The 12500-nt window shown below is 40.6% G+C and overlaps 2 protein-coding genes across 5 annotated transcripts in view; both read left to right on the top strand.

Moving 5' to 3' along the window:
* The window catches only part of LOC137984253 (uncharacterized), a 25508-nt gene extending 23818 nt beyond the window's left edge, over positions 1 to 1690 (top strand). For all 4 annotated transcript variants that reach the window (XM_068831367.1, XM_068831370.1, XM_068831369.1 and 1 more), the window contains one exon: positions 675 to 1690. In XM_068831367.1, coding sequence (XP_068687468.1) covers positions 675 to 868 — 194 coding nt within the window. In that variant the 3' untranslated portion in view covers positions 869 to 1690. The remainder of the gene's footprint in view (positions 1 to 674) is intronic.
* A 6905-nt stretch (positions 1691 to 8595) lies between these two features.
* LOC137984248 (uncharacterized) overlaps positions 8596 to 12500 on the top strand; it is a 40561-nt gene continuing 36656 nt past the window's right edge. The window contains exon 1 of the mRNA XM_068831364.1: positions 8596 to 8726. Coding sequence (XP_068687465.1) covers positions 8686 to 8726 — 41 coding nt within the window. The 5' untranslated portion in view covers positions 8596 to 8685. The remainder of the gene's footprint in view (positions 8727 to 12500) is intronic.

Raw genomic sequence — 12500 nt, forward strand, 5'->3', positions numbered from 1 at the left:
AGTCGTATTTGCGGGTCACTCCCCTCTCCTTGTGAACTCTAATAATCGCCATGGCATTTCTTCAATTTTGTTTTGTCTGGATTTTGCTGTTGATCGAAAATACTGCAGTTGCAGATAAAGAACTAAACAGTTAACCTAAGAATTCAACTCAAACTGTCAGGTGCTAGCACATCATATGGTGTAACAAAAGAGCGTTTTGTACTCACGTGATAAGCAGCTATGCCTTTTAAATTTAACCAAAGAGAAAATAGGTGTTGTGATGTTATCCTGTAAAGATTGAGTTGAACTCACTGGACATTAGTTTAATACACCATCATGGCTGCCGTGTCTTTGTCCCGGGGGACACCAACACAGCCGGCGTTCCGTCGTGTGAAGACGCTTCATAAACGCCGGTTAAAGGAAACTGAAGGAAAGTTACATTGAAACTCTAGCGTTACTGCAAATAGGTATTTCTTTATACCATTGCTGCAACTGTTTCAAAGAAAATTTCGTCCTAGAAGAAACACTACGAACGCTTCTTAAAATTATCATGAAAGTCGCAATAGCCAAAAGTCCTGCAGATTGTAAACCTTGTCTTGAGCTTAACACTGCCGTTTCAGAGGGCACAATACAGTGCCTCTATAGAATCGTTATTGCACAACCTGTAATAATTTATTCCTTCATTTGTTTTACAGTTGCGGACAAGTGGCAGCTTGTTGCAGAGAAGTGTGGCTTGAACAAGGACCGGATTGATTTCCTTAATTCACGTTTTACAAATCCAGCCGATGCTCTCTTGGCTCATATTGCTCTGCAACGACGCTTGACTGTTGGATTTGTCTATCATCTTTTGTGTGAATGTGAGCTTCCAGTAATAGCCGACAAACTGTAAAAAACTGAAAAAAAGTTACTGTGATCGTTAGGAATTGGAAATCAGCTGTGTACAAATAAATGAGCGAATGTTTTGAATAGAGAAAGATAGATTAACTAGATGCTACTTTATCCACTTATCAAATCGCAGCCAACATGCCGAATGTGGAAATTCATTTGACCGTAGTACCTTTATACGCTGCTGTGCGCTATGAGGTTTTGCTGCAACATTTTTATTTTGTATATATTAAGTACAATTTAGATTTCATATTTTTGGTTTTTTGCGATATTCACGCATTTTTCACCAAAAAGCAATGAATATCGTTGCACTTTATAACCAGGCATAAAAAAGTTCACATCGAAGAAATAAAGCAAAAGCGAAAAAAGTAGTTACCTTTCGCGATCAAACAGTTTGAGTCTTTCGACGTCGCTAAGGAACCAACTGGCGTTCGTCACTCAACATAAGATAGAATGGGTCAAGCGAAAAAATATGGAAAGCGTGTGTAGTCTTATCTTTCGAAGTTTCTGGGCCTGAAAGGTAACTATTTTTACAATTACGTGCACAGTGGGATCAGTTAATAATTAATTAACCAACTGAAATTAAAAAAAAACCAAAATATAATGGCAAAAATTGTGATCAGCCCGACATAAAAAATTTGGGAATTCAGTAGGTATCTTTAGTGTACTTTTTGGGAAAGGTTTTTTTGTTTTAGAAAATGAGATGGGATTTTTGATACAGTTAAAGAAAAAGTAGCCGCATAATAGATGTATTTTTTACTCCTGGTCTATTAAAATTGAGGGTTGCGACAAATCTTGTGTTTTTGCTGAAAGACCATCAGATTACATAGTAGGGGTTAAGTTATCAATTGCTTAAAGGGACACGGTCAGCTGTTGCACATGCGCACTGAACACCATTGGTCAAGTTAGGAAAGGTTCATTATTTTAAATGATGACCGAGTCGGGGGAAAAACCGAAAGGGCACTCAAAAATGTTCTTACCGAGGCGACGGGCTTTCTTTCTTTTTCTTAAACAAAGGCGGTGACCAGGTTTAAAAAAATGTTTACTCTGGGACAGAAATTCGACAGTTGTTTTGGTGAGAACAACACGTGGGAGCCTGTATTCGTATTGGAATTCAACCAATAATTTTTAATACGTTCATATCGAATAAATATTGCTTTCTCTGCGGATACCAGCAATTTATTTGAAAATGCAAGGAAAACGTGCACTGAAGCTCAGGCTGTGAACTGTGAAAGCCGGAATTTTACCAGGTTACGCAGTAACGCTGTCGAACTGACACAAATATTCTTTGTGGGCTTGTATTTAGTTTTTATTCCTTTACATTTCAAAGGATGAAGAAGTATTTAAATACTTTCAAAGTGAACTTCGACAATTGCAAAAATTAAACTCCGCCAGACTTTACGCGACACAGGATGTGTCAAGGACCTCTATTTTCCTTCAAAAGTCGGGAAACACATGATAAGGCGTTGCAATTCTTCATAGTGAATTCAGTGAATTTGATCACCTTTATTGCACGTCTTCGACACCAATAGAGTGTTTTCACTCACCTGATCAGTAACCTTGTTTTTCCAATGAAACAAAAGAAAGCGTTTGCATGATAATGGAGCTTGATTCCCAGAAAAACGTAGTTTACTGTGGCTTCGGAAATTTAGAAATGGCGGCTAAAATATTGAGAAGACTGGCAGAGCTGGAACAGGAGACACTAACAGTACTTTTCCTTTCCGTTCCTGTGTTTAGTAACGCCCCGATCATGATGCTGTAAAACTATCTATAAAATTCACAAATTCACCTACATCTAGGAGTAAGTAAAATCAAAATAGTATTAACATTAACACACAACTTACTTACTTATTCAGTCCCTTTCAAACCCTCCCTCTCTGAGAGCGGGATACACAGAGGGTAAGTATGATATTCTTATCACTTTAGCCTTCACGTGCATCCCTTCTAGGCTCTCTCTTGCGTATTTGCGTCTATCTACAGCTCTCTTGGGATTGCAGTCCATTTCGGTTCCACAGCTACTGTATGGTAATTGGTGCATTTCGATCCGACAAATACCAATAAAAAGGAGAAACGAAATCGTTGCGTAGTTGGGCTGTTTGAGGAGTGGCAGAGAACACAGAGTTGAATGAAGTAGTATGGGAGACAAGGTGGTCGTTGGATAAGTGCAAAAGATTTCCGCAACAAAAAGAAGCAAGAGAACCAGCTTGCCATACTTCGAATTTACCATCCAAACAGACCCTGAGTCATACCAAGGAGCTGTATGCTTTGATGGCAAGTTGAAATCCTCTTTAATAATCACCAGCAGTCAGAGATTCCAGTAAAGATTCGAAACGTAACTCGTTGACACAGTTATAACGGCACTGACGACATCACAGTCAACAAAAGAACGAAGATTGAAGAAGCAATTAACAATGATGTGAACTTCGACATTGTAACCCTTCCTGACCAGGCCGAACCCGAGTTGCTTATCGACCAGATTTCAGCCTTTGAAACAGAAACAAAAGTCACACTCAAAGGACGACTTACTAAAACCAGGCAAGGTCGTCGAATGGTGAAAACACCTAGTGAAAGAGACATTCAACTGAACGACTCCTGCTTTATAACGGACAACACAGGTAAGGAAAATATTACCCGCATACGAACACATTATCTTATCCTTCACACCAATATCTGAGGCGGCATGTTTCAAATATTTTGTTTCTTTGAGGATCAATTAAGATAACATTATGGGGAGGTGCCATATAGCAACTGCAACATGACCATTCCCACTCCCTTGTTGGACTACAAATCAAGCAATTCAGCAACAAGCAGTTCCTCACAACGACTCCAACGTTTCTTGAAATCGATGAAGAATTTCCTCATCCCGACATGAACATCGAAGGTTCCTTAGCTACCATCCTAATCTCAAACATCCCAATGCTAGATAATTTCAATGCGTGGTATGTATGTAGGAGATGCGACGGCAGGCTCGCACAAATAGCAACTTTGCCCAAAGGCAAATGCGAAATTTGCAAGAGAATCATGCTTGTTCAGAATTGCCGAAAGAGCACAAGCACTCGCATAGCTGTCACTGACCCAGATGATCATCAGGAGGGCATATGGTTGACCTCGTTTAGTAATGAATTGCCAGGAGTACCCAAGGAACACTTTTTCTGAATTCATCTGTTAGTGACTTACACGATATGTGGGCATCCATTAAGACATTTTTGGTTAATATTTAACTACCCTGGGAAATAAATATCCGAGCGTGTTCATTTCTCGAAATCGACGATCATGTGATTTACTTGGAAAGGAAATGCATTATTATTGTGCTGTCATCGCACTATGAGTAACAGACACCAACGCAAGCTCATAAGAGGTCACGTCCAGGTGGTAGTCTGAAACCAAGGCAACAAGGGCACAATAATAAGACAACGTGTTCATTTCTCGAAACGGATGATCGTGTGATTTGCCTCGAGTATTTTACTTTATGACTATGAAGTTTATCTTTTGTTTTCCGGGTTTGAACGGTGCTTTTTCGAATGGAACCTTAACTTCCGTTTGTCAATTTTTCTATGTCAAGTGGAATTACATATCCACGGAACTCGAACCGATCTTTCAAACATTGTTTTTTAAAATTACTATTTCTAATAACGCTTTGTGCTATAAAATCCCTGAGATAGGCAACAGAGAAACTGAACAGACGAACATCGCGAAGCGGAGTACCACGTGGTCTTCAATGGCGGTCAAGTTTTATTTTGCTCCCGTTTTTCCACTTCTGTTTGCCACCCTTTTTCATTCTTTGCTCTCATGCTGCTCAGATTTGGAAGATGAACAGTCTCCAACGTTGCTCGTTCCTGGCAAATATCATCAAGCCGCCTCTTGGAACTGGCCTGGCCGCCATTTTGGGCTCGCCAAGAAAGGTCACGATGTTGAGAATATTTTTCTCTCTCCTTCTCCTGGGCGGGAGATATTCATCCAAACCCTGGCCCGGCAAAGTTCCCTTGTGAAATGGATATGATCATATTAGATTTTAGTAAAGCTTTTGATAAAGTACCCCATCAAAGCCTTATTAGCAAATTGAAGTTTTATGGCATTCAGGGGACTGATGAGAAATTATCTATAATCTGAATTAACATTTGGAGGACCCCTACTTGTTGCATTAAATATTTTCAGGGGCCCCCTTTTACTATCCCTAAAATCAGTACGTAAGACACCCCTAACCTACCTCATGGCCACACACCAATACACGATGTAGAAGTCAGAAGACCGAGCGAAACAATTAAGGAAAAAAAACACAGAACGTAACGATCTGCTAAGAAACGCAGAAAATAGGCAAAGCAAACAAAGCCTTTAGAAAGCCAGCTATCTCACTGATCCAACCTAACAGGTGCTTGATAACAAAAATATCACCCCGCTGGCCGCGTCAAAGTTTTAAAAGCAGAATTACTCTCTTCTATCACCGACAACTCAGCCTATCAGTAAAAGTACGAAAGGGCACAATCACATTACTGCAGATACAGAATTTCGACAGTTTTGTAAAGTAGCGGACATATTTCTGAAAGCACCCGACTTGACATTTTTAGCGCCGCAAGGCGCCTTGCGAGAACCGAAGGCGCGAGCTACCTAGGGGGTGTCAGGGCATGTCCCCCAGAAAAGTTTTTAAATAGAACACTCAGAAACGCTGTTTCCAGTGTTTCTGGAACCCAAGAAGCAGTTTCCCAGGCAAGGCTGGTTTTCACTCAAATTCTCTTCAAAAAGTAGGTAAAGTAAATTATAAGAATAAGAAATAAAACAAACCCCTCAAATACTGGCATCAAAGTACCGGACGTGGAATGGGAAACCACTGGAGAAAACGTACGGACTCCGGCCTCAAACGAAAACCCTGGCCTGCTGCAGGTAAAAATCAACACCAAGAAACTAAAAATGTATCATCAAGACGAAACCATTTTCTTGGAAGAAAGAATATCACACCGAAGTATGTAGCTCTAAATCTAAGGTCTCGTAGAACAAAAACCATTGCTAAATGAAATCTTACTGGAAGCGCCTAAAAGAGGCGTTCATTTAAATATGTACTCGAGAGAGCAAAATTATGACAAAGGAAAAACAGGGAACCAGATAACGTACAAGGGAGTCATGTAGGCCTGTCAACATCATTTTACACTCTTAAATATTCTATTTTGTTTAATTGTGTTTACATTGGTTAACGACAATTTTCGTTTTCATCATTTAAGGTACCCCCATTGAGAGTGTTTATATTTTTCAAACACCCCCCTTTTTACCCTCCTAAATATAAGTAACCAGAGAACAGAGATCGAAGATGCATTCAAGGTGTTCGATTCCTTCAATGAAAAACCCATATCCAATCTGACAGAGTTACCACAGGTTTCAGTGTTGAGCACAACATCACAGTTAGTAAACTACTTTTCACTGCCTGTCTTGTTTATCGAATTGACGTTCCATTCTTGAGCTCCGTAAGGTTATATTTTGTTGAAGATCCGCTCAAACACCATTCGCGTTACATCGCCTTCGACGCCATTACAGGTTAACTAAATAATCTACTGTGACCACTAGATAAAATCTACGCATTTCTACTACCCCCTGAAACCTATCAAAGATACGCGCAGAAGACTCTAAGCACAAAGACAATATTTAGCAGGGGAGGGACAGGGAAGACCCTATTGTGCAACTTTTCCGATTTCCGACAAAGGAAAAAATTAAAAAACGGAAAAATGCCACTCAGTTTTTGACTGGATAGCCATATGGAAACCTAGTAATAAAGGCAGATATTTTCGAGGTATTTAGAAAAAACAGGATATTTAAGGAAAAAACCAAGACATTTAGATACAAAAACTCGGGAATTCCCGGAAAAATATTTAGGCGATTTCACGTCATATTTGTGTCTTGGCCTAAGGAAGTGTTTACACGAACTCGGTTTGATTTGTAACCGCCTCTTTTTTGATACGGTTACGCAACACCGATCAAGACCTTTGACGAAACGGGGTCGATTTAAAAACGCTGCCAAAGTGGAGCGTTTTCAAAACGATACGGTTTCATCTGTTGTGTAAACGGCGAAATCGTATCGATTTAAATACGGTTACTATTTTGGCGCGAAATTTCCATCGTTCGATTCAAATGGTGAATTTACCACGTAGTGCAGCGCTCGCTTATACCATCACGACTTTGATTTTCTGGCGAAAATGGTTCCATGTTAACACTTCCAAGTCGTGAAACCGAGTCGATGTGAAACCGCGTTCGTGTAAACGCTGCCTAAGTCCAGGCAACACTAATCGCGTCATGCACGCGTCAATGTGTCACGCAATGCAATAGCCAATCACGAACGCTCATTTTGGCTCATATTGCGAGAAAGTTATAGACAACGCTTGCTCCTTCTTCGTATCATGATCTTGGTCACGCTCTGAAATAACATTTTCTTTGTTCCCTTGATTTTAACTGATACGAACGTTTCTGGAGTGCAAGTTTGGCACGGACTGGAGAGCACTCCACTAAACTGTTATATTCCATTATTTATACTGCAACACCTGATACTAACCAGGATTTCCTTATTACTACAGCTTCCCTGACCCTGGAGAATTCCCTGAGATACTGTACATAATCAGAGAGAGAGAGAGAGAGAGAGAGAGAGAGAGAGAGAGAGAGAGAGAGAGATTGAGAGAGATTCTTCTCGGGAACAATAGCGCTGTGGCGTAGTTAGTGACTTCAAGAAAACAAGGTGAGTTTTCAGTGTTGTGAACATTATCTTTACTCCACAAAATGCCTGAAAGATGCGATGTGGCGAGATGCAGCAATGCTCCAAATCCCGAGAAGGAAATAACTAGTCGCGTTCCTTAACCTAGGTCACGTGACGTTACATCCCTTTGGTTGTGAGCCGTCCACCTTCTTAATCGACGGCGACTGAAGTGTGTACCGCAAAACATAGAACTTTAAAAATTTGTAAAACATTTATGCAAATCGCAAATTTTGTTTCTTCGCAGAACGTCTGTAGGTAACGTGTTGATTTATCCTACACTTAGTTAGCATATTCATGCTGTGGAGTTGCTCAGGCCTTCCTCCTCCGCAGAGGCTCAAGGAGGTGAATCCGCTGAGCGAGGTACACGCAGGCGAAACAAGTGAGGTAAAGATCTCTCGTTTCTTGCGCCTGCACTCACCTTGCACAGCGGACACATCCTGACGCCTTACCGATCAAAGCCGATCACCTTACCGATAACCGAACCTCTGCAGAGGAGAAAGGGTCGAGCCAGCTTTTCAAAGCTTTCTTGTCACGCATAAGAGCTTGCAGTGCAACAGGGTCAGTGTCGTATTCGTTTCCAAGTTTCTTCCACAAGTCCCAGTGGTATGGTCGGTGTTCCAAATCACATCATTTTTTTTGAGGATCGTCTTTTTCCATGCGGATACAACGTCCAATCCAACGCAAGTTTTGAAATCGCGACAAACGACATCCTTTCTTTAAATTTCCGACAGCAAAGGTCACAGCAACGTGAAACATTGATAAAGCACCTACACGAGACCTTTTAAAATTCAGACAAGCGACACGGGACCCCCTTCCCCCCCCCCCCCCCCTCCTTACCCCACTTCCTGGCAGGGCCTCAATCCTACTTCATGAAGAACTTAAAATTGGCACAACTTACGCAAAAAATAAGGAAAATATTTAGGCTCGCCCCCAGGTGGCTCGGTCAACTACCCAGAATTCACTTGAGCCGACAGTGATTGAGCATTGAGGAAGTACTTTCGGCTTGTGGATCGTGGCTCGTGGATTTCCTTTTAAAATTGCAGGTTTCATCGCTTGAGAGTATAAGTTTACTTACAACTCAGTCAAGCATCATGGACTCAATTGCAAGTAGGTTCGTCCCGCAGCGATTACGGTGAGAAGTACTGAAATGACGCTTAGGAAATATCTATGTATGCAGTAGTATTTTCACATTTAATATCATGGTTTTCATTTTCGATTTGGGTGCTGACCATTCTCTTTTATAGCCGTCATCGGTGTGTTCTCCGAAAGACAGGCACTTTTCCATCTGTGGAACTAAAGCAAGCAGAATTTTTAAAATACATCCGTGGTAATCGATCCTTAAAAACGTTAACGACCAAATTGCAAAGATCATTCTTCTCGGTGTACTAATAACCTGCGGTTAAATCGACAGTGGACGGTTAATTATGCAAATAGTGTATTGTTGAATTGACGTTCTTTACAACCTTCTTCGCGATCACTTCAATCAAAATCGGACTAAGCTCCGCCGACACTATAGCTGCATATGTCTTCAGTTTCTTTGAAGCTAAATTTTATTCGAAAATGTGGTTTCATCGATCGATTTGGTATTAACCGGGTCGAATCACCACAGTGAAGGACTGTATGGCTGTCATTTCAAGCGTTAGCCGTACGACCATTCATCAGACGAAAGGCTAATGTTCGAGACGTGTTTCTTCCAATCCTTTTCTGAGGGTGATAATACTACCGTTATAAACTCGTTGACAAAACCAGCGCTTCGTGTTTCACTGACCACCAGTATGCAGCACCACAGTTCTCTACAAACTAATTCCCGTTGTAAATTTTATTCGGCCTTCAATAGCTTGTTCGTGTATAGTTAGATTTGTGTTTTAACACAAGGACCATACCACATTAAAATGATTAAGTCATAAAATACCGTATTGATATAGGTAGGGACTACACGAGCACGGACAGCGGACAGTTTCACTATTCAAGTTTTCGCTCGCAGCAGACGGTCATATTTGAAATTGAACAGTACTTGCCGTTTTGTGATCTTTATCTATTATAATTACTGGAAGCGACTGAAAGTATAAGCCAACAAAATGATGGGTCGTTCTTTGCCCTGGGTTAAATGAGTGGACTTGAACCTTATTAAAGCATGAAAATGAACACTCGCGGTTTGTTTAGGTTTTGTTTTCTGCTTCGCTTGGCAAGCTTGAACTGCAACTTAGCTGCTCCTCAATTGGACCATAACGCAAATCTACTCTCTAGCATCGCTGACGTTTACAGCCTGCAGCAGCTCATTACTGATCCCACTCGTTGCACTGAATCCTCTTCAACTTTAATTGACCTCGTTTTTACTAACCGTCCTGATAGGATTGTATGTTCTGGAGTGTCTCATATAGGCATAAGCGATCACAGCCTTATTTATGCTTATCGCAAGCTTTCTATAGATTTACCCTCGAGGGGCCATACTACAGTTACCTATAGAAAATTTAAGAACTTTAATTTATCCAATTTTCGTAGAGATATTGCACATCAAAACTGGCAGATTATAGGTAACTATGATAACCTAAATGATATGTGGGAAGCCTGGAAAAAACTGTTCCTTCGTTGTGTTGACAAGCATGCCCCCTTGCGTAATAAACGTGTTCGCCCTTGCAAATCACCTTGGATTACTTCGCAACTCAAAAAGCGCTTGCATGCAAGAGATATTCTTAAGTTAAAAGCCACTCGTTCTGGTAATGCAGAGGACTGGCGTAAATTCAAAAAACTTCGCAATATAGTAAACAATGAAATCAAACGTGCGAAAGAATGTCACTATAAGCATGCCCTCAATGAGTACCAAGGTGATCCACGTAACACTTGGCGGATTGTCAATGAGCTTATGTCTAGGAAATCACACAAATGTGTCATAAGCGAACTTAGGCTCCCCTGTGGCAATTCTATTTATGATTCTCATGAGTTGTCTAACGCCTTTAATGATAATTTTTCTTCCATTGGGCCTAAGTTAGCAAATGATATTCACGCCAATGAAGACAATTCTTCTCATTTGGATTATTTAGCTGAGACTGGTCACTGCACATTCGAACTAAAACCGACCAGCGTCTCTAAGGTTCCTCTTCTTTTATCCAGATTATGTGAGTCAAAATCTACTGGTTTGGACAGAATATCTGCAAAACTCTTGCGCGAATGTGCTGACTTAATAGCCGAATCACTCTGTACTATCTTTAATCATTCTATTGTTTCTGGAATTTTCCCTGATGAATGGAAACTTTCGAAAGTCATCCCCTTGTTCAAACAGGGTAATCGTTCAGATCTAAATAATTACCGCCCAATTTCAGTAATTCCAGTTGTAGCTAAAGTCTTTGAGAGAATTATTTATGATCAACTCTATAATTACCTTACTATACACAAACTCATTTCAAGACACCAATCGGGATTTCGACCTCTTCATTCCACTGTCACTGCCTTACTTGAAGCTACCGATAGCTAGGCTTACAACATTGACCAGGGTAATGTAAACGCAGTCGTTTTCTTGGATTTAAAGAAAGCCTTTGACACCGTCGATCACGATATTCTTTTGTCTAAACTTGCGAAATATGGTGTCAGTGGCACTTCATACAATTGGTTTAGATCATACTTGGACTGCCGCAAGCAACGATGTTTTATAAATGGTTCTCTCTCTGGGGACCATTTCCTTACTTGTGGTATACTTCAAGGTACAATTCTGAGTCCACTCCTTTTTCTAATATATATTAACGACTTACCTTACTGTCTATTAAATTCTGAACCTCGAATGTATGCTGACGACACACACATAACTTTTGCTAGTAATAACACCCAAAGTATTAACACTGTTTTAAATGAGGATCTTGCTAGAGTTGAAAAATGGCTAACTGCTAACAAGCTTACTCTTAACGCATCTAAAACTGAGTTTATGTTGATCGGATCGAGGCAAAGGCTAAGCACGTTTCACAACCCTCCGTCACTTATTATTGACGGTGCACCTATAACTCAAGTTACCTCTACGAAATCTCTAGGTGTTCATATTGATCAGACTTTATCTTGGAATGTTCATGTTGAGACTTTATGTAAGAAAATCGCGTCTGGTATTGGAGCGTTGAAGAGAGTGAGGTCTTTCGTTGCACATGAGACTCTCCGATCAATCTTCATGTCTTTAGTACAGCCTCACTTTGATTACTGCGATTCTGTCTGGGGATGTCGCGGCAAAACCCTAGCCAGTAATCTTACAAAACTTCAAAATCGCGCTGCGCGTATACTCACTTACTCGAACTATGATGCCAACGCTGATAACCTTATCCAAAAACTTGGATGGATAAAACTTGATTCTCAACGAACAATCCATAAGGCTGTGATGGTTTATAAGTCGCTTAATGGTTTTACTCCCGATTACCTTACTTCTAAATTTGTTGACCGTAGTAGCGTCTCCAGTTACTCCTTAAGGGACACAGAGGGCAAACTAGCTATCCCACAGCCACACACAAACTAAATGAAAAATAGCTTCAGCTACACTGGAGCAGTTCTTTGGAATAATTTACCAATCGAATTGAGGCAGGCTGACTCCCTTAGAGCGTTCCGGGCTGGCTGCGAGCGTTTCTTTTCATCAAAATAATCTACAATTCTATACACGGCACTCATGTAAAGCAGGTTTTTATTTTGTCATTTAATATTATAGTTATATTTATTGATTGCTGAGAACAATTTTGAATAATGTAGCTGTAGTCGTTATATAATTTGTAATAATTCTGGTAATTAATTAGGTTTTTATGGTTGCGACTGATGAGTTTACCGTGTCTAAATAAAGTTATCCTATCCTACTCCCCGGGGGGGGGGGGGGTACTCAATATATCCCTGGGTGGGTAGGTGCGGCGCGGCCCCTCATACCCTGACCCTGTTTAAGACAAAC

Source organism: Montipora foliosa, chromosome 14, assembly GCF_036669935.1.
Source record: "Montipora foliosa isolate CH-2021 chromosome 14, ASM3666993v2, whole genome shotgun sequence".
Lineage (NCBI taxonomy): Eukaryota > Metazoa > Cnidaria > Anthozoa > Scleractinia > Acroporidae > Montipora > Montipora foliosa.